Raw genomic sequence first — 22,420 nt, 5'->3', positions numbered from 1 at the left:
GAAGAGGGAAACCTCCATTCCTGTGTGTGTTCAACGTACTCTTTGTGCCAGTCGTAGATTTGATGGATGTTTCCAAACACAATTTTATCCTTCCCCCTCATATCATCAGGAACGCCCTCCTCCCTCATCCTGCTCATGTAGCCCTGATTATCAAAACAAAAAAAGTATTATTTTGAATACACAGCATAAAAGAATACAAAAAAATGTATAATAGTGCCGTTAAAGCATTAGCTCACCTCAACAACAAGGCCGAGATCTTTGACATAATCTCGCTCTGTCTCTACCAGCTCCAGCAGAACATAGCTAACACAAACAGAAGACAGATTCAGCTAAAAGGGAACTCAACACTAAGTGAGTGTGTGTGTTAGATAGCAGCACACTGACTGTCTTTTCTTGAGGGTGCTGGCCCGACGTTCATCGATCTCTTCACCGGGTGAGGAGGAGGACAGGAGGGAGTTATCAGAGGGATTAAAAGAGGGAGAGCTGCTGTCACCCTGTTCTACAGACAGAGAGCTGGGTCTGTCTTCCAGAGCCTGCATCAGGAGAAAGTGATGGAAAGAACAGATCAAGTTCAGCTGTAGTTCAGCAATTATGTAATAAAACAATTCTTCCAATGCTGGTAATATTTACTGGTCTTAGTCTCTTGTACCAAAGTACATGGTTTCAGGTAAAATCCTAGTAGAGTTGATCAAACACCATATGTTTTCGTTTGCGAAGGTAGGATAGAAAATACTTTTTTTTAATGAAATGACAATCATTTGACTGGTGAATAGCTTGAAATTAAATGGATGTTATAGACTGATTGGCTCTAAAATGCCATCTTGCTGCCTTCTAGTGGCAGGAGAAACACCCAGCCTTGTCACAGTTCCAGTTGTTTTTTTTTACATTATTGCTCTGACAGTTGGTATCGGGACATTTTTGTGGAAAAATATTTTATTGTAGATTTTCTTGACTTTTGAATATCGACACACATTTATCTTACTGAAATGGCATGTCTTCTTGTCTTTCCCATATTGATAACTGGCTAAAAGAAATGGAGCTCTGTGCTACTTCAGATAAACTAAAAGTCACTGATTTATAAATTAAAGTTTTTAGACCATCTGATCTTCAAGTGAAATACAAAAACTTAAAAAAAAACCTATTTCATTTATTTTATTGAAATTGGGAGTATTATCGAGTACAAGAGATTTTATGATATTCAGAGTGAGATTAATGCTTTCTACATATCTTTACCAAGGATGTCATTAATTGCGATGGACACTGCACCTAAACTCATTAAAACAAAGCTGTTTTTCTGAAGGATGGGACACATCGAGGTTATGGTCTGTGTTTGTATCCTACCATCTTGCTTTTGACCAACTCCTCGATGGCGCTCACCAACTCAGCAGCACTGGGCGTCTCCGAACTGGATGGACGGACAGACAGACGCGAAGACGTCTGAGCAACAACATAGAGAGGAAGCAAGCAGAACAGGCATGAGAAAATGACGACCTGTGATCTCAGTTTAGTCAGAGCTTTTTCTACTAATGTTATTACTACACTGGTATTTAAACAATTAAGAAATGTCCATAAATGGACAGCATAGAGAATATCTTTTCTATAAGGTTTAAGGGTCATGCTGTCAAGTTCAGCTTTAAATGATCTGAATGCATATTAGTTGTCCTTTGTGAATGTTTTTTTTACAGGTTTAGTCAAAAATATTCAGTGAGGTAATCAGATGAGGTTCCTACAAGAAAGAACTTCACTGTTGAAACTCCAGTTTTCTAGGAGTTACATTTAAAACTCAAGAAAAACAAGAAAACTTATATGAAATTCAGAAAACTATAAATGGAGAGGGGAAAACATGAGGTGGAAGGAAAAAGAAATATGGAAGGAGAAAGATCGCTCCAAGGCTTGATAAAAAGAATGTGGAAACATGTGCAATCTGAATGCAAAAGGATCGTGTTGGTTCCTGTTATGGAGGAGAGAATGCCATCAGCGAGAATGAAAGAGATTCATGGATGTATTTGTGCATATATAGTTCAGGAGACTCTCACCCTTTTTGTGCTGTGCGCCCTTCTGGCCTCGCCAGCATTTAGAGATGCCAATTACTTGCATGGATAATGAGGTAACGCACATAAGGTAAAAGGGAATGAGGACGAGCAGGAAAGGGTGGGTAACGGAGGGAGCTGTGATTGGTCAGGGATGATGGGGACTGGGGGAGGGCTGGGGGGGGGGGGAGGGGTTGAATTTCCATTTCAGCGTGGGTCTTATTCAGATTGTTAGAGAGGAGCTGCCTGCTCTGCTGACAGGGAGCCTAAACACTTTCTTTCTCAGCGCTTGTTTCTTCCTAAACGTCTGTCGTCCCTTCCTATAACGTATAAAACATGCACAAACACGCTGCATTCAAGTGCAAGTCGAGCATGCTCAAGGCATTGTGAAGCTGGCAGAAATAAGGCAGTGCATCCCTCGACTCTAAACTGACACTTAAGGAAAAAAAACTCCACATTGTCCTCCACTTAAAGTTGGGAGCAACATGTGTCCTCTCTGTCTATTTACAATTTGTCCTAACCTGATCATTCGCAGGCGACTCACCATTCTAGAGTTACATTAAAATAATGAGCAAGTGTCAAAATAAGAAACAAAAGAACTAAAGGCTTAAAGAAATTTAAGAATGTTATGAGTTCATTAAAATACAAAAGCAAGTTCCCCCCAAAAAAGAATAGGCTTTAGAAAGGATATTTTAAAGTTGAAGGAGGGAAAAGAATAGGAATAAAAGAATCAGACTGAGGGAGGAGACAGAAGGGGAAGAGCAAGGCTTTCAGATGGAGAGATATGGAAACTGAGACAAAGCAAAGACAGGACATAAATCAAGGTAATGCTACAGCATGGCAAACAGCAAACAATACAACCAGAAAACAAAACAAAAGAGAAACAGAAATTAGTATCAGAAGAGAATCTGCTTTAGTCTTTAGCTGCTTAAAACTATATTTTCTGCTTTAAAACACATGGCAGAATATGATGAAACAAGAGAAAAACGCTCAGCATAACCAGGAAGACTCATCTTATTTGTGGAATTTTAAGGGGAAGAAGGTCAAGTAGGACTGACATAAACAGATATTTCCTAAAAGTAATAACATCTTAGTTAATGCTGGATTTTCTGGAAGTTTAATTAATGAAATGTGTGTTCAGTAGTAGAGAAAAAGTATTGAGAAAAGAAAAAAAAAAAACAGCTACAAATTCTGACACCTTTGTCAAACCACAGTTTGTCATTTTATAAATCTATGTTCAAAGTGTCCCATTTGGGTTTTCTGTGATAGACCAACACAAAGCAGCACTTTGGAAAGTGAAAAGAAAAGGATACATGGTGCTCTGGTCTGAGAAGAGAAGAGACGCAAAAATCTGAGGAGGAAAACTAACTGGACATCCTCCTGTAAACACCAACCTCACAATGATGATGACCATATTCAACGATATACAACATGTCATTGACCGTAAAAGGAAAAATGCATGGTACCAGGTTATAGCAATAAATATTCATTTCCACCTGTCGTCGCTGGGCAGGTTGCTGTAAACCTATCGTGTGTCATGATGTGGGGACACTTTTCCTCAGCAGGAACAGGACAGTTGGACAGAACTGAAGGAAGACGGATGGAGCTAAAGACGTCGGAGTGCTGGGCGCCAAAAAAAATAGGTTTGTCTGTACTGAACGATTTTGATAATAAACAACTATTTTTAATAACTAATCACATCTATTTGTAAAAGTGCCATTAACGGGTAAAAAAAAAATCCTTTCTCAACTATTAATAATTGATGCACAAAACCCATTAGCATAACTGTTGGATAATGGAAATATGTTTCAGTAGAAGCATGAAATCTTTTTAGTAAGTTTACATTACTTCCCTTCCACCTTGTAAGAATGCTGAGATGATGGCGGCCGCATGTAGTAGAGGTCTGGACTCGAGTCATACATTTGATTAGTTAAGATTCGACTTGATGAAATCATAAAGGCCTTGGACTTGACTCGGTTGTGACATCATCACGCCAAAATGTGGGTCCGTAATTGTTTTTTGCTGCCATCTTGGCAGTCTATCACTCCATTGAATAAGTCACACTCATGACTAGTTGACATAAAATTAGGAATAAATGATCCTAAATGTACCAGATTTCTATTGCAGCAAAAGATTTTTGAAACATTATTTTATTAAAATGATTTATTTTCCCTTCTGCTTTGCGTCATGAACTGGTTGGTTGACCATATAGCAGATGTTGTTCTCCTTTAGCTTTTAAAGCTAATTTGGCCTTAATCCTAATTCCTCAAAACAAAACTTGGTTATTAAACATACATATTCACACCGAACTGTGTTTTCGTTATTCTTTTTATTTCACTTAGTACTTTAGTTGAATGGTACTAACCTAGTTAAAGAGTTTTTTGACTGAAGTATTTTCACTTGAAGTATCTTGTTAATAAATTCTTATATTTTGGAGAGAAGTTGTGTTTATTCTGCATATGAATGCAGAGCTTGCTATTTGAGAACACCAGAGTAAATTCACTCCTACATCTATAATGCCACACCTCACCAGGCAAGTATTCATAAAACAAGAACTGATTGGCTATTCAATTCTTGATAATCACCTGGTGCCCCTAACCTTATCAATAGCTGCCCTAGTCACTTATTAATAGTTATTCATAGCCAAACCAACCTATTGTTACAAAACAGACTTGACTTTGGACTTACTTGAGACTGGGGTAGAAAGACTTAAGACTTGAATTACAATGATCTGGTCCCTCCTCTGCCATGTACTCCCTGAAAGGCCACATAAAGCCTGCCTCTATCACTGTTATTGTCAGTTTTTGCTCCTCAATAAAATGCTGTAAATGTTTTATTGCCCAGCACTAGACTGGAGCAGAAGTTCAGCTTCCAGCAGGACAACAATAGACATATACCCAGAGCTAAAAACACAGCAGATTAGAGCAAAGCATGTCCATGAGTTGGAATGGCCCGGCCCAAGTCCACAACTAGACTTCAGAAACCATCCATTCAGTCTGTCTGAGTTAGAGTCCAAGTGTGCAAACCTGATAAAGACATATCCCATAATGTAATTGCAACAAATGGTGGTTCTAAAAATATTAAGGCTGATTACAAATACATGACAACTTTAACCTTTTAATGAAAAAAACAAAGAAAACCATGTATCGTTTTCCTTGTATTTTACTACCATTCCTCTCTTTTTTGAAATCTCAAGAAAATACATGATTTGTGCTTTTAATGAAACATGATGCAAAAACATTGAAGAGATGTGAATACTTTTGTAAAGTACTGTGTGTAAAAGTTTTAAACGTGTGATGAAAGGTATCCGTTTCATATGTAGTTAAGGGAAAAAATAAAAATACAGCTTATTCAGACCACAGTTGATTTTTCTTTAGAAAAACTCCATATAAAACCAGAAATGACTTATAGCTTAAAACTGCATAGTTTTGTAATAAAAGTAGCAAACAACCATCTCAGAGTAAAAGCTAAAATAAACAGAAGTAATTCATGAAGTAATCAACACTAAATAAATGTGCAACAAGTCTTCATGATGCTGTTTGTTCACTAATCTTCTCTAAGAAATTCTCAGGCTGTTTACACAACAGCTGGATTAATATTGAGATTTAATTAAACACAATAGGTGGAATTTATGTTTACATATTAGTTAACCCCTGAAGGAAATTGGTTGCACTGGATTTTATTTAGAGACATCAGCTTAAAGGGGCTGAATATAAATGCATCCCTTCACATTTCAGATTTTCAGTTTGAATTTGTTAATATTTTGTAAGAATGGTTTTCTTCCACTTCTCAGTTTTGTGTTGGTTTATCACATGAAATCTGAATTAAGTAAACAATCACACGAGTGACTGTCACAATTTACAAGGCCCTGTAAAATCTGTAGTTAAACGGATGACCAAAAACTACCAGTAACCTTATGCATTATATCCTATAATACTGAAATCAACTAAGCGTTTCCATTTTGTACAAGTAAGATTATTTTTTTATTTTCATTTTAAACAATACAAAAAGTCATATTTGACAGCTTTCTGGTATGCAACAAGATTCCACCTATGGTAATCCAATACTAATCAATGGTGTGTAAACACTGCAACTGTTGAATGGTCATGGATAATAAGCAACTGTAGTTGTAAATGCACATTTGCGCCACTCTCTTGTTATAGGAAATTTAAAAATCACAATCCGACATGGAGAAGTTCAGGTTAATCCTACAGAAGGCGTTTTCGTCTCCCGTCTTGCTTTGATGATTATCTCTGTCCTCACCTTGTCATCCTGTGAGTCCGGCTGCAGCAGGCTGTGTTGCTGGATGGCCATAGGCGGAGGCAGAGGAACCGAGTCGGCACCCTCCTCTCCTTCCTCCTCTCCGCAGCTCTGCATGCCTGAAGAACTGGACTTGGACAACGTACCACTTGACAGCCCCTCGTTACGGACCCTCTGCAACACACAAGAATGGCAGTGTAAAGATTTCCTCACAGTTATGTTACATAACATTTACAGAACAAAGTATGCATGTGTCCACCCACCTCCTCCAGAGTTTCATCTTGAGGAGTAGCAGCACTGTCATCAGAGTCTTTCTGTGAGCCCATTGTTATCTCTCCACTCTTCCTCACCTCACGGTTCTTCTTGTGCTTGTTGGCAAGTTTCTTCACATGGCCGTCTGCCTTGCCGCTGCTGAGCCGACGCACCGGGCTGGTGAGCCACTTGCGAAGTGTATTACCTTGAAAATATAGCAGGATAACAGCTTAAATGTGAAACTCCACTCACACAGTCACTTTTACCATGATATCACACACATTCTGGTAACATATCAAATACCCTCACACAGCTTTAACTTTGTGTTTTTGAACTGGGATTGCCATGATAGTTTGTATGAATATCATGTTGACCTAGTTCAAATGCACAGATGAGCCTACCTGGTCGTTTAGGTCCTGGTGAGCTGTGAGAGCCGATGCCATGACCTGGCTGGAGTGTGGCAGCAGACCCTGGCATGATGGAGTCATTGCTGCACACCGACAGAGTGTCTGTGAAAGGCAGAGGGATACTTTAGAAATGAACGGTTCTGCACCATTCACCAAAGAATCTTAAGTACATTGCCACATTACCTTGCAGAAGTATTCATACGCCCTGAACTTTTTAACATCTTGTCAAATTACTGCCACAAACTATAATTTGTTCTTGGATAGAGAGCAGCTGTATGTATCCTGGGCCATTTTAACGCATGCTATCATCTAAACCATTCATTTGGAGCTCTGGCTTATATTTATGATGTAATTTGAACCTCTGTCCAGATCTCAAAATCTTTTGCAGCCTCTACTGGTTTTTCCTTTCAAGATTGTCAAGCATATAGCTCCATCCATCTCCTCATCACCTGCTTCCAAATCCTGCCGAAGAAAAGCATCCCCACAGCATGATGCTGCCACTACCATGTTCCTATGTGATTTTGGTGTGTTCTGAATGATCTGTGGTATTAGCTTTCCATCATTTGTATAACTTTGCATGTAGACCAGAACGTTTAATTTTAGGCCCTGTGTACATGTCAACAAACCATTGAAAACAGGAATATTTTTCCGTTTCTGTTACTACGTCTACATGGCAACGTTTCAATTACAATGTCTGTGCACACAGCAAAATGGTGTAATTCCCCACCACGACACTAGTCGGTATGTTCTTTGAAACTTAACAACATTGGCAAACACATCCATGCTTTCAAAAAGGGGAAGAAAATGAGCACTTTGTTGGAGAACCGTCATTAGATTCAAAAGAGTCAGCAGCACAAGTAAGTACTCTGCAATCTGCCATTGTTATTTTTGATATCTTCATCTTCTGTGGGTTTGAAACTTGTCGGTAGCCGTTATGTTGTGTACGTGTTCATTAATTTCTACTGATTTCAGGCATACTGGGCATAAACCAGGGCTTTCCGTCTACAAGACAACAGAGACCGAGACGGTTTTACACCATTACACTCTGGAACCTCTTCTCAAATTGTGACATTTTCAGAGAAAACATTGACTGCCGTTGTCATGTGACCAAACAGTAAAAATGCAACAAAACGTTTTCGTTTTCACCAGAAAATGATGTGCAACCTGGATCTTAGTCTCATCTGACCAGAGAACTTTCTTCCACGTGTTTCCTCTGTCCCCTACAAGGCTTGTGAAAAGATTTAGGCAGGATTTATTGTGGCTTTCTTTCAACAGCACTGTTTTTTTGCCACTCTATCACGAAGGTCAGATTTGTGGAGTGCTCAATAAATAATTCCCTTGTCAACAGATTTCTCCACTTGATCTGTGGATCTCTGCTGCTCCTCCAGAGGTACCATGGACCTCTTAGCTGTTTCTCTGATTAATGCTCTCCTTACCGTGTGTTTCATTTTGGGCTGATGGCCATGTCTTGGTAGGTTTGTGTCATAATCCATGTTCAGATGATGGATTGAACAGGGCTCTGTGAGATGTTTAAAAATGTACATATGGTATTAACTAACCCCGCTTTAAACTTCTCCACGTCTCTGACCTGTCTAGTGTTTTTCTTGTTATTCATGAAGCTATTTGTTTTATTCTGTACTCTAAAATTTGTTTGTGGTTATTAAATTACTAGACTCTGCTTCCTACATAGGTGACTTGTGACGGAGTCCAGAGGGCTGATCACAAATGCACAGATTTTTCCTTGTAAAAATTGGACAAATCTTCCTTCCACTTCACAATTATGTGTTGGTCTAACACATAGAAACATTGACGTTTGTAGTTGTAATGTGACAAAATAGAGAGCAGAATATTTTCTGTATGAACAGAACACATGTTTTCTAAGAGACGCAGTAATACACTCCATACCTTTGTGGTTAAAGATGCCCTCCATCTCCATGGATGACCTAGAATGAGCAATGCAGAGCACTGCGCAGGGAACCAGGCCTTCCAGGGCAGGAGAGCGATCTGTTGTCCTCACCAGGCACCAGTCTGGTTTGTCATGACAACGCTCCAGAACCTCAACAGTCTGACCCCGTCTCAACGTCAGCTCATTGCTGTTGCTGGCCATGAAGTCGTGTATCACCACAGTGAGCTCACAGCCACCTGAGAGCTGCGGAATATAACATGTAAAAGGCCTAGATTTCTAGCTCACACATGACAATAAAGCAGAATATTGACAGATTTACAACTTTTTCTTATTCAAAAATGTGCAAGGATCGTATTCCTGGCTCTATAATCGAGTGTTCTCACCTTGTCGCTGTCCAGTGTGTTCTGAGACGTGCGAGATGCCAGAGAGATTGTGTCTGGTTGGCTGCTGCCTTCACCCTGACTGTCCAGGTCCTCTCCATCCCTGACAGAAGCACACACGATCATTTAATATTTAATACTATTATTGTTTGAACAAGAAGACCATTTGGGTATGAAACATGTTTTGTGAAAAGATGTTGTACTAAATACAGTCATGTTTACCTTCGTCCTTTGGGATGCTTAGCTGTAGTTGGTTTGGGAATGTGAATGGGCTCCTTAAGGGCTCCTCTCAGATGAATGGTGCGTTCCTGGATCACCTCCCTAATGTGTTTGATCCAGTCTTGTTTGTTCTCAATATTTGATGCCTTTGAATGGACAGTAAAGCAAGATGTTGAACAAGATCTGACTTGAGATGTCAAAAAACTAAACAAAAAGTTCATTTGTTTATCAAATTTCACTGTTTCACACAAGTCTGAATGTCTCTTTATTTTACTTCTGCCATTTTTCATATTTACAGGTACAGCTAAAAAAAAATGTCAATCTTATGAAAGTGAAACTCATATTTTATGTACATTCATTATACAGAATGAAATATTTCAAGCTTTTGGAATTTTGATGATTATGGATTACATACAGTTATTGAAAACCCAACATTCAATGTCTCAGAAATTTTGAATATCTTAAAAAAGGAAAATATTGGAAACTCATGACGTCACACTCTAAAACAGCTGGTGTTGGTCTACTGTGTTTTCTGAAGTCCACATTCAACACAGCCATCTGGCAGGAAATTGCACAGCACATCATGCTTCCTCCAGCTGAAACGTTTTATGGAGATGCTGATTTCATTTTCAGCAGGACTTGCCACCTGCCTACGCTGCCACAGGTTTCAATAGCTGGTTCAATGACCATGGTGTTACTGGGCGTGATTGACCAGCAAACTGGTCTGACCTGAACCCCACGGAGAATCTATGGGGTAGTGTTAAGAGACGGATGAGAGACACTAGACCCAACAATGCAGATGACCTGAAGGCTGCTATTAAAGCAACCTGGGCTTCCATTAAACCTCAGCAGAACCACAGACTGATTGACGCAGTAATGCAAAAGGAGCCCAGACCAAGCATTGAGTGCATATGAATGAAAATATTTTTAGAAGCCTGACATTTCAGTTTAAAATATCATTGTTGTTGATCTTATAAAAGGCTTGAAATATTTCTGTTTATGTGTAATGAATCTATATAAAACATAAGTCTCACTTTTTCACAATATTCTAATTGTTTTGAAATGTGTTTACTTTCCATTGAATCTCATCAGCCGTGGTTCCCCAGGTTTCTAGATCAGTTATAAAAAACTCCCCAGAAACACTCACTATGGGTTGTAAACTGATGCTTAAATAAAGTGGAAATTGTTATATATCCCAGATATAGACATTATTTACATTTTGTGGCAATTAAGTAATTGGGTATAGTTTAGGTTGCTAAAGTCTGTGTTTGTATCATTGCTACCAAAGCTACTGAGGCCCCGTTCACCCTGACATAAAGGCCACCCTCTATGGTCTCCAGAACTTCCATAACAATTCAATCGTGGCTGGATCATAGCCAATCCTGAAGGCTCTCATGGGCAGTTTGGTGGTATGTGTACCTCTCCTCAGTTGGGAGTGCAGCAGATACTGATGGGTTCTTGATGCACTTCAAAAAAAGTCTCAGGCACTGCAGAGACCAGCCTCATTCTGTCCTATTTTTATTGCTGTGATGCAGTAGTAGTCAAGTGTAAATAGGGTTTTATTTATTTAAAGTTCAATACACATCTGTCTGATGTTTATATCCAAATGAATTTCATTTCCAGACTTTTCTGCACTGAATAATCCAGTCTAAAGTCAACTAAAACATGTAGATGTCAATTTATTTTCGATTGAGATTTGGTTTTGTTGACAAAGACTCTAAAGTCTGACCTGGGAGCCAGTTTCTGGGCCTCAGTCTCATTAGATTATGCATGTAGCTTTACTCTGACATATAACATAATATTTTTATCGACTGCCATACAATAACAGCTTTCTATTCGATTCAGACTATGGTCAGCAATGTTGAGCACGGTCCAATTACATTCAAATGATCAACTTTGGACCTCTTAAAAGTTTTGAAAAATCACATAAGTTATTGCCTCAGTTTAAGTAAAGTAGTCCATTAGAAAGTTGCAATAATCAACCTTAGAAAAAACAAATCACTTGGAACCTTTCAAGCTGCTGGAGTGGACTCTGATCGTGTCTTAGATTATTTAAATTCCTTTGAATGGCATTAAACAAAAAAATATGTTAGAACCCCAGCACTTTCTACCTATGTCCCACCGTTGTTTCAGTCACATATTATTACAATTAGCTCCTGTCAAATCTTAAGAAAATTTATATTTTGTTCTTTTCCCCGCAAACCTTAAACATACCAGGTCACCTACAAAAGACATTTAATCAGTATTTTCTCTTTTTTGAATAAAAACTGTTAAACTTTAAATTCTTAATTTGCAAAAATGTAATTTTTCCCCAGGACTTTTGTAGACGTATCCAGAATTGGGAACCACTGTCATTTAATAATTTACAACAAACTCATCCAAGGCATGATCTCCAACGTTTGCCAGATTGTACAAGCTGAATAAATCATGTTTGAGCTATGCAGAACATGTCTGTCCTTTAGACAGAATAAATGAACTAACCTGTAGAAGTGAGTATATGAGGCGTGCAGACTTGTGTGGAACAGATGAGGGCTGTGTTGTGGAATAGTTTGTACTCACCGTTGCTCCATGTTTGGCTCCCTGACTTAGCTTTGAATTTAAAATATAGAATAAAGAATTTCACTGATTTGGCTTAAGAGAATATACGGCACATTTTTATGCGCTCACATAAAACATAAATGAACGTCATAGAAATACAAAACACTGATAATTTGCCTTGACAGAGTAATGACGGCCAATTAAATGTGTAGCAGACAGTAATGAGGAGTATGTGTGTGTGTGTGTGTCTATGTGGTGTTAGTAATGGGAGACAATTTACAATGCACATACTGCATGACTGCTCGTCAGTGGTTAGTTTAGGAGTTTCCATGTGTAACAGAGCTGTAGCACTCAATGTTGCATGTGGTGGGTTTCTGGGCTCATGCTGTTCCAACGGCTGACACCAACTTTTATCCACCCGTGAGTTCAACAACAACAAAAACACAGAATATGAATATTGGGCGGGGTTCATGGTTAAACCATCGTTTTTCTGCCTCTAAGAGGAGACAACTCGTTGCTTTTATGAAGTGGCACAGAGCCAGGGTGAGGGTCCGTGGGCGATCGTGAGCTGAGTGTCACCAGCGTTGGTGGAAGCATTTCAGCCCACATAGAGAGTTAGATATACAAACATCCACAGAAAACACAGCCCCAGATTTACAGATCTGTTCGGGTTTCTTAACAGATGGAACAAAGCAGAATCTGACCGGAGGACAAAGATGACAGAGTGAGCCAGAGGATAGAGAGATGGAAGAAAGAAGGACAGAAGAGAGCATAAAGAAAACTGCATCTTATCAAGTCAAAGAATAGGAAAGAATAAAGGATGAGAAGGAAAGCCGGAGAGAAATAAATAGAGAAACAGAAAGACATTTGGGTTAGACCAATACAGATAAGATATATTCATCAACCCTGTTGGGTCTTAATATTATAACGGATCCCAGTCTCATTTTTCTGAATACACGTTTTCACAATAATTTAATTCAATGTAGCTTTGAAATTCTTTCTCTGAAAACTGTATTAGTCAACCCTTAAGAAAGTTTCAGCAGAAGAATAAGAAAGAAAGTTTTTTTATTCCTTACCTTGAGCACAATTTTGTTGTCAGAAGTCGGGGTACGTCCCACCCATAAAGCAAACTTACATGGATCTCCTTCGACGTGCTCCGTCACCCCCAGTTCTGACGTCTAGGAAGGAAAACAACTTATGAAACATTTCAGGTTGCCCTCACTTTCTGTTGGAGATGACTTCATTCTTATGCTAAGATGAGTAAATAACCATAAACTGAGCTGTCCCGCTTTAAAATGTAATATTTAACATGCTAGCTGATGGTGGTGTAGTCTGAGAAATGCTTTTATGACCCTTGACAGATTAATGAGAGACAACTGTCTCTCTAATTGATGGCTTTTCACATTGACATTGTGTAAAAGTAACACCAAGAAGTTCACAATTAGTCTACATCATCTAATTCTTCCATGTACATAGGATGTCCTGGAAACAGCTCACTCTTAATTCATATGGAGGAATTAAAGATGTCCTCCGTTTATCCAAGCACATTCGCTGTTTCCACAAACTTCACTTTATAAAGATCCAGATTTGTTCTACATTCAGGTCATGCATGTAAAAAATATTTACCTTGAAAATGCTAACAGGATTTGGGATTTATTATGTCGTTAGCCTCACAGCATAATTGCCTAAGTCATGTTTTGGCAATTATCACTTTGTCAATTATGCTATGAGGCTAACAATATGCATGTTCCATAGTTGGACTTGTCAAATCAAAACTGTTATTCTACGCTAAAGACAGGTTCTTTAGGGTGGTGATCTTTGAGACTTTTACTCTAGAACTTAATTTTTAAATAGCAGTGATAATGCTTTGTTGCTCATCTTACCCAGACCCAATTTGCTTAGAGGCAAAAAAAAGCTGTGAACCTGGCCTTTGTGGTTGAGTATGTTTATGTTTTTAGTCAGTGGCTCAAAAACAAAAGGCTAAAATGTTAAAATTATGACAGAGCAAACCAAAGATAAAAAAATATATATATCTCAACATAAATGTATAAATATCACCCACCCCTGTGTCAAGTGCTGTTTTTTCTTGTGATTACAATCACAGAAAAAAAAGATGAGTGGATCCATCCTCTTCTACTTACAAAAAGCTTGCTCTTGTAGATATATTTGCTCCTTCCATTTGAATCCTTCACCTCCTTGCTGAAGACCAGAGACATCTCAAAGAGGAAGAGGTGACGCTCTCTGCCTTTACGGATCAAAGTTTTAGGATCCCAGACCTGGAATGAATCCTGGAGAATGAGCTCGCCCTGAGACTCGATGTTTTCATCAAATCCTGGAGGAAAAACAGCATATTTAAAGAAATATTCATTTTAAAACTACACCGGCTTTCTAGTGTTTTACCGAAACCTATTTTTTGTCAAGCTTATACTTTGCCTTTCATTCCCTATGATTTTTTGAATCTGGTGAAAGCCTGAAACTTTAATGCATTTTCTTTTTATTTTGTGACAGATCAACATAAAGTAATGTGAAACTGTGAATTAAAATAAAACTAATATAGAGTTTTCCAAAGGTTTTACAAATAAGAAGATGAAAAATGTGCCATGTACTTTTATTTAGCCTCACTGAGTCAGAACTTTACAGAACCACATTTTGCTTCATTTACAGCTTTTTGAGGTAACCTATATTACCAAACGTTTTTGATCACCTGCCTTGACTCACATATGAACTTAAGTGACATCCCACTCCTAATCCATAGGGTTTAACACGACGTTGGTCCACCCTTTGCAGCTATAACAGCTCTTATGGGAAGGCTGTCCACAGATCACATTCATGGGATTGTTTGACCATTCTTCCAGAAGCACATTTGTGAAGTCTTAGACTTAGACCTGGCTCTTGGTCTCCATTCTAATTTATCCCAAAGGTGTTCTATTGGGTTGAGGTCAGGACTCTGTGCAAGGCAGTTAAGCTCATCCACACCAAACTCTCTCATCTACGTCTTTATGGACCTTGCTTTATGTACTGGTGCACAGTCATGTTGGCAGTGGAAGGGACCACCTTTAAACTGTTCTCACCAAGTCGGTACAATGTAACTGTCTCAAATGTCTTGGTTTGCTAAAGCATTCAGAGTTCCTTTCACTGGAACTAAGGGGCCAAGTCCAGCTCCTATAAAACAACTCCACAGGACAATACCCCGTCCACCAAACTTTAAACCTGGCCAAAACCCAGACTCATCCATCAGATTGCCAGATGGAGAAGCACGATTCATCACAGGGAACGCACCTCCACTGCTCTAGAGTCCCATGGTGACATGCTTTACACCACTGCAACCAACGCTTTTAATTGCACTTGGTGATTTATGGCTTGGACATGGAAACCCATTCCATGAAGCTCTTTTCACACTGTTCTTGAGCTAATCTGAAGGCCACATGAAGTTTTTAGGTCTGTAGACTCTGCAGAAAGTCGGCAACCTCTGTGCACTATGCATGTCAGCATCTGCTGCCCCCACTCCGTTAATTTATGAGGCCTACCACTTGGTGGCTGAGTTGCTGTTCCCAATAGCTTCCACTTTCCTACAACACCACTTGAAGTTGACGGAGGAATAATTAGGAGCTAGGTACAGACTATATTCATTTTACCAATATTTTTATTTATTTGTAAAACAATTTGAAAACTATTCATTATTTTCCTTTTCCAACGTTGAGTGTTGATCTATCACATAAACCTCTCAAGAAATACATAAAAATTGGTGGTTGTAACGTGAAAAAGATGTTATTGGTTAAATAAATCATCAGCACGTTTAACCACATCTAGAAAAGCAGGATAACTACTGTGTGGCACTCACCCTCCAGCATGGAAAGATGCATGGCATCGTTTGCTCTCTTGGGAACACTGAGCATCACCTCCAGGCCGTCCTTAATCTCTCCTTTACCTTCTTCACAACACGTCAGGAGCTCCTAAGCAGACAAGTACACAGAAATCATGAGAAGGACAATGAAAACTGTAGCACCACTGAGATGTGGTGAGATTGGTTACCTTCAGCAGGAGCTGATACTTCGTGATTCTCTGCACTGGCTTGATGAGATAGGAGGAGATGGAGTTGGCCAGTCTGTGCCGTTGTTGGATTTCCTGTCACACAAAAAAGTTTGGATAAGTTCTGATTGTACAAAATAAGACCTATCCAGGGTCACTTTTACTAAAGGCGTTACTCACATCAAAGTAGTTTCCAGCATGTTCTAAGATGAGCTGTGTAGAGTCAGGTTTGTTCTTACAGTAGTTCACATACATCTGGAACTTATCAGCCTTAAAGAACAGAGAAATTGGTTGTTATGAATGTTGAAAAAAGCAAAACCTCAACTTCTGTAAATATTAGATTAACAAATCTGAATGGTGGGCTAAACAATATACATATCAGTCTGGTGACATATTGTTAATACCTGGAGACAAATGATACATACCCATGTGACAAAGCAATGGCCAACATCTTCTGGAAGCTGCTCATATTTCTCCAACTCCTTGAGAAAAATGCTGAAATAAATTCAGAAACAATTACATTGAAATAACTGCTTACAAATGACAGTCATAGGGGAAAACAGTTAAAATAACAGCCAAAATATGAAAAAGTATGTACATCCTATTATTGAATAGCTTGTACTACCACCTTTAGCAGCAAACACTGGAAATAGTGGTTCTCTTTCCTAGCATTCGTTTTGTCTCTCACTAATGGGAAATGCCTCCTGTGTGACCTCATCAGAAGCTTAATTGTCATTAAGCAAGATATGACCACTAAACCAGATAACACCCTGTGGGAAATAATCTGCATCATAACAGATCACTTTTTCTGTCTCCACAAATTGGCGACACAGGCGACAGGAAGACCCATGGCTCTCATGGTTCTTCCCAGACTACCAGGGAAAAAGAAGAGTTCCCGGACTCCCCGGTTGTCCCTTATGGTCTTCACCGAAGACCATAAGGGACAACCGGGGAGTCCGGGTCACCACCATGCAGACGAGAGGTGAGGAGAAAGAGAGGAATAATGAGGGGCTAAAGTTTTGTCTGCTGAGAAACGTGCAACCTGCCGCTGTTGCCACCACTTCGACGTCGCTTCAGTTGTATGCAGACCACAACATCGGTTCCTGGACGCCCTGGTCTCACACACTGTCGTAGAGGAATTTTGACCCACTCTTCTTCACAACATTGCCTCAGTTCATTGATGTTTGCAGGCTTTCCTTTAATCAGAGTCGTCTTCAGCTAAAGCCACAGTCACCTTGATTCTTTTTTTTTTTTTCCAGCTGTTTGTTGCAGATTATCTTTGGAATCATTGTTTTGTTGCATGAAGTGGTTCAGATTAAGATTTAACTGTTATTCCATATGTAGCCCCTGGCTAAAACCATGCACCAAAAGCTTTTGAATATTTACAAACTACTGAAAACGTGATATTTATATCAGAAATATAGTTGAGAGCCTGGTATTATGTTTTAAATAGGTTGTTCATATGGGAAAAACCGTAAACAACAGGAAGATGAAGCGTCTCTGAAGGTGACATGTGTACTCATATGTATAATTTAGTGTTTTAAATAGTCTAGAGACTATGGACCAAACCTCCTAGTTGTAACGGAAGTTATGATGGAGGAGAGACAGGGAATGATGGGAAGAAGAAGGAAAAAAAGTAGAGAGGACGAGCACGAGGAAAATGGAGATTGCAGTTAATGTAGGTCGACCCTGAGGTTGGAGAAGGATTGAACTGTTTCAGAGATTTTCTGCACAAGTTAAATCTAAACGCTGCAGTTACAATATCTGCAGTAGTGTGTGGAAATGCGACGGAGGAGAAAAAACACGGAGGAGAACCGCGGCTGATCCGAGACGACGAGATGAATGTGTCAACCTGGCGACACTGGCTCCAGCGTTACGGAGAAGTTTCTGCGTGATTTGTGTAGCGGAGTAACTTCGATGGGAATCGACAAACGTCCGTGTGTCGGCGGAGCGGACACCTGTTGAACAAGCAAATCTGAGTCATTTTAGCGTTTTGCCCGGGAGAAGAGGATTTTAGTCTTTTGCATCGCACACGAGTTTCAACAGGCCTGCAACGAGACCGTAAGCGGTACCGAACTGTGTGAGTGTGTGTGTGTGGGGCCCATGTGTGGTGTGTTCATAGTTAACAGTATTTCTTCCTATAAATGTATGGAGTTCTGACAATGATGAAAATGTGGATTCTGGTTATAGGTAAAAACTATTAAAACGGTTGTTGGTTCTTGAAAAAAATAAGAGTTATTGAGGCAAGAAATAAGAGGTTGAGAAGGTAATGTGCCCAAATAGTTTTTTTTAAATTTTAGATTAGATTGAGGAACAGTTCAGTTAACGAACTAAGAGCTTTGCTCTGGTCTTTACAATTAAAACTTGTAAGGGGTTGAGTACTCTGACCTTGGGGCTAAGCATTTATTTATTTGCCTAAGTTTTCATTAAAAGAAACTGTTTCTGTTAGCAGGTTGTCTGGAATTAATTGTTATTTCACTTAAAAGTATGGTAAATGGTTATCAGAGGAGCAAGTATTGACTCAACATAGGTAAACCTACGTGGTATCTACCATAATTTAAAGGACCCAAACAGACACCCACCAGTCAGTTGAAGTTCTTGTCCCAGTTAATACTGGACAGAGCAGTGGGGTGGCTACACATATTTGATTCTCAAATACTTTTCTTTAAAGAAGTTCATGGTTAACTCAATGACTACAAATTACTGAGGTCCCATGGGTACCAGAAGAGCCAAATAATTATAGCTTCACCACTATGCTTGATATTTTCCAAAAAACACATCAATGTGAATTATAGGTAAACGTCTCAACTTTGGTCTCATCTTTCCACAGGACACTGCTCCAGAAGTCCTGAGGTTTAATCAAAAAAATGTTTGCCAACTTAAATTGTGCTGGCATGTTCTTTCAAAAAGAAGATACTAGCTTCTTCCTAGCAACCCTTTATGAAAAATATTCTAGTTTTTCTGTAACAACTTTAAGTATTCAACTTGTTTCTTTTTTCAGATGTACTGTTGCGGCATATCAGGCATTCGACATGGAGGAGCTGGTTACATGTGCCAGGGAAGCTTTGCTCTACGAAAAGGATATCTGGAGACTGTTTTATAATGGCTTCGCTGACTTTATTAAATCAGTGTTGCATTTGGCATCAAAGTAGACAGGTTGCATTAATAAAATATGACCTTCAAATCTTTGAGTTTGAACTATCAGGTAGTCCCCTCATGCCAGCAAGTTACATCGTCCCACACCCCACGACCCTATTGTTGTGTAGTGGTATATACAGGGGTTGGACAATGAAATTGAAACACCTGGTTTTAGACCACAATAATTTATTAGTATGGTGTAGGGCCTCTTTTTGCGGCCAATACAGTGTCAATTCATCTTGGGAATGACATACAAGTCCTGCACAGTGGTCAGAGGGATTTTAAGCCATTCTTCTTGCAGGATAGTGGCCAGGTCACTACGTGATACTGGTGGAGGAAAACGTTTCCTGACTCGCTCCTCCAAAACACCCCAAAGTGGCTCAATAATATTTAGATCTGGTGACTGTGCAGGCCATGGGAGATGTTCAACTTCACTTTCATGTTCATCAAACCAATTTTTCACCAGTCTTGCTGTGTGTCTTGGTGCATTGTCATCCTGATACACGGCACCGCCTTCAGGATACAATGTTTGAACCATTGGATGCACATGGTCCTCAAGAATGGTTCGGTAGTCCTTGGCAGTGACGCACCCATGTAGCACAAGTATTGGGCCAAGGGAATGCCATGATATGGCAGCCTAAACCATCACTGATCCACCCCCATGCTTCACTCTGGGCATGCAACAGTCTGGGTGGTACGCTTCTTAGGGGCTTCTCCACACCGTAACTCTCCTGGATGTGGGGAAAACAGTAAAGGTGGACTCATCAGAGAACAAAACATGTTTAACATTGTCCACAGCCCAAGATTTGTGCTCCTTGAACCATTGAAACCAACGTTTGGCATTGGCATGAGTGACCAAAGGTTTGGCTATAGCAGCCCGGCCGTGTATATTGACCCTGTGGAGCTCCCGACGGACAGTTCTGGTGGAAACAAGAGAGTTGAGGAGCACATTTAATTCTGCCATGATTTGGGCAGCCGTGGTTTTATGTTTTTTGGATACAATCCGGGTTAGCACCCGAACATCCCTTTCAGACAGCTTCCTCTTGCGTCCACAGTTAATCCTGTTGGATGTGGTTCGTCCTTCTTGGTGGTATGCTGACATTACCCTGGATACCGTGGCTCTTGATAAATCACAAAGACTTGCTGTCTTGGTCATAGATGTGCCAGAAAGACGTGTACCAACAATTTGTCCTCTTTTGAACTCTGGTATGTCACCCATAATGTTGTGTGCATTTCAATACTTTGAGCAAAACTGTGCTCTTACCCTGCTAATTGAACCTTCACACTCTGCTCTTACTGGTGCAATGTGCAATCAATGAAGACTGGCTACCAGGCTGGTACAATTTAGCCATGAAACCTCCCACACTAAAATGACAGGTGTTTCAGTTTCATTGTCCAACCCCTGTATATTTTTGGCAGGAGGGGGTGGGCACCAAGGTGGCAGCATAAACCCCTGCCTTGAACAAGCTTCCCAACTGGCCCAAGCTCTATGTCGCCCTGCCCACTTAACCACAGCGGACACCATTGCTAAGGACCCCACAGAGTTCCCTAGTGACAACAAAGAGGAGCCCCCACAGGGCAGCAAACCCCTAACGGGAGAACTTGGGGTAACCTGAATGCAATCAGCGCCCTATTCAACATGCTAACTGATGCTTCAGGGTCTGGGTGAGAGCTCCCGGGTTTTATTTCTCTGAGTATTTGATGGTCTGATTTTGTGGTGAATTTGCTGGAAAGACTGGGATCTGTCCTAAAAGTTGTCCACTTATGAATAGGCTTTGAGGATGGACTTCAAATAGTTCGGATATTACCTTGCAACCTTTCCTAAAGGCAAATGGCACCAAACAACGCTTCTCTAAGTGTATTGCTAACAAACACCTGCAGACTCTAGAGCAGCAAACTACCAAAACTGCTGCATTAACAAAGGTAATCACAGTTGCTTATAAGTTAATATAGTGGATTATCTTCACCTGGATGATACTTCTCCTTCAACATTAAGTGGAAGAATGATGGGTGTACTCAGTTTTCCCATAACTGTAGCTTCACAATATATTCTGTTATTTTGATATTAAATGGCAGTATTTATTTTAGACTAAACAATGATCTAAATGTGGTTCTACTAGAGCAATAGTCATTCCTGAGATGTGTCTTACTTATGGTGGAATTCATAGAGGTCCTGCATGTTTCCAAAAATAATGTGCTCCTTGTTAATGATGCCTGGAGGAATCTCCTCAACCCCACTGGTCATTTCCCATAAGTAGGTCTGTATGATGACAAAATTGGAAATGTCAAATCAGCGACATTTACAGTATAAGGCAGCAGTATGGGTGTAATACATTTTCAGATTTTTTATGAGAAGTTGTTTGACAGAGAGATGATCTTACATCCATGCATTCCCGCAGGTCCCGCACGTATGCCTTCTCTGTCTGAATCAGCTCTGCCATGATGAACCTAGACACACAGGAGAACAGACACATACACAAATTGGCAGCTTGTCATAGTGTCCTAATTCAAACAGTGAATAATCGATAGCTCCTTCTCAGCCTGTCAGCTCAATCCGTTTACTGCAATGAATAATGAAAGCTTTATGGGCCATAAAACCCGGTCATAAACCAGCTATGAGTAACGTAAATTATGCTGCGGATTTGTGGCATGAAGATGAAATGACACAGCCCCCTCTGCTTGGGTGCACCATCTAACCATTTGGTCTCTTTTGTAGCCAAGCTGTTTGCAGACACAGCAAATAAAAGGCTAACAGACAGAGAAGGATGTTTAAATCATCCATTAGGTCCTCACAATTACGTTAAATCCCCTTACTCAGTGTTGACAAGAACAATGAAGGACCAGTTTGCACTTCATCCTCTTAAAAAGCGCCAGGCTTCACTTTTGTACCTTCTCTACACTCTAACATTAATTCAATTAACTTGGCAATAAATCTTCTGTTATCTGAAGAGCAAGTGCTGGCTTGTTACTATTTCCTTATTTTGTATGGTAAGGACATAGTCCTCTGAAGTGGAGCTGTTAGCTGCTGAATACATTCACAAACTCAACCTGTAGACTGCTTTTAATCTGCTGAAAGACCTAAAGAATTTGTAGATTGTCAAATGTTGTGAACATGACAAACAGGAAGTGGCCACGTACTCCTTTCTGCGTGCTGATTTGCGTTTTTCCTCATTCAGTTCGTGTGCAGCAGCATCCCTAAGTTTGACCTCTGACCCTGGAGGTGTGGCTGGGATGATGTCCAGTTGAAGGTCTTTGCTCTGA

The 22,420-nt window shown here is 39.8% G+C and overlaps 1 protein-coding gene across 8 annotated transcripts in view; it reads right to left on the bottom strand.

Moving 5' to 3' along the window:
- LOC124878756 (triple functional domain protein-like) overlaps positions 1–22,420 on the bottom strand; it is a 117,275-nt gene that overhangs the window by 12,672 nt on the left and 82,183 nt on the right. For 5 of the 8 annotated variants that reach the window (XM_047382848.1, XM_047382852.1, XM_047382849.1 and 2 more), the window contains 20 exons: positions 22,298–22,416; positions 21,541–21,607; positions 21,310–21,419; positions 16,447–16,516; positions 16,202–16,291; positions 16,025–16,117; positions 15,834–15,945; positions 14,134–14,324; positions 13,069–13,170; positions 12,014–12,043; positions 9,458–9,600; positions 9,239–9,338; positions 8,855–9,098; positions 6,944–7,051; positions 6,554–6,747; positions 6,294–6,464; positions 1,342–1,437; positions 385–533; positions 237–303; positions 40–143 (listed from right to left, as the gene is read on the bottom strand). In XM_047382848.1, the coding sequence (XP_047238804.1) occupies positions 40–143; positions 237–303; positions 385–533; positions 1,342–1,437; positions 6,294–6,464; positions 6,554–6,747; positions 6,944–7,051; positions 8,855–9,098; positions 9,239–9,338; positions 9,458–9,600; positions 12,014–12,043; positions 13,069–13,170; positions 14,134–14,324; positions 15,834–15,945; positions 16,025–16,117; positions 16,202–16,291; positions 16,447–16,516; positions 21,310–21,419; positions 21,541–21,607; positions 22,298–22,416 (2,360 nt within the window). Of the gene's footprint in view, positions 1–39; positions 144–236; positions 304–384; positions 534–1,336; positions 1,438–2,036; positions 2,861–6,293; positions 6,465–6,553; positions 6,748–6,943; positions 7,052–8,854; positions 9,099–9,238; positions 9,339–9,457; positions 9,601–12,013; positions 12,044–13,068; positions 13,171–14,133; positions 14,325–15,833; positions 15,946–16,024; positions 16,118–16,201; positions 16,292–16,446; positions 16,517–21,309; positions 21,420–21,540; positions 21,608–22,297; positions 22,417–22,420 lie in introns of those variants that run through there. The other 3 variants (XM_047382851.1, XM_047382850.1, XR_007040848.1) reach the window with 3 other exon arrangements.

The sequence above is a fragment of the Girardinichthys multiradiatus genome, chromosome 13 (genome assembly GCF_021462225.1).
Source record: "Girardinichthys multiradiatus isolate DD_20200921_A chromosome 13, DD_fGirMul_XY1, whole genome shotgun sequence".
Taxonomy (NCBI): domain Eukaryota; kingdom Metazoa; phylum Chordata; class Actinopteri; order Cyprinodontiformes; family Goodeidae; genus Girardinichthys; species Girardinichthys multiradiatus.
Note: the sequence above shows the minus strand (reverse complement) of the source record. Positions and strands in the feature narration are given on the sequence as shown.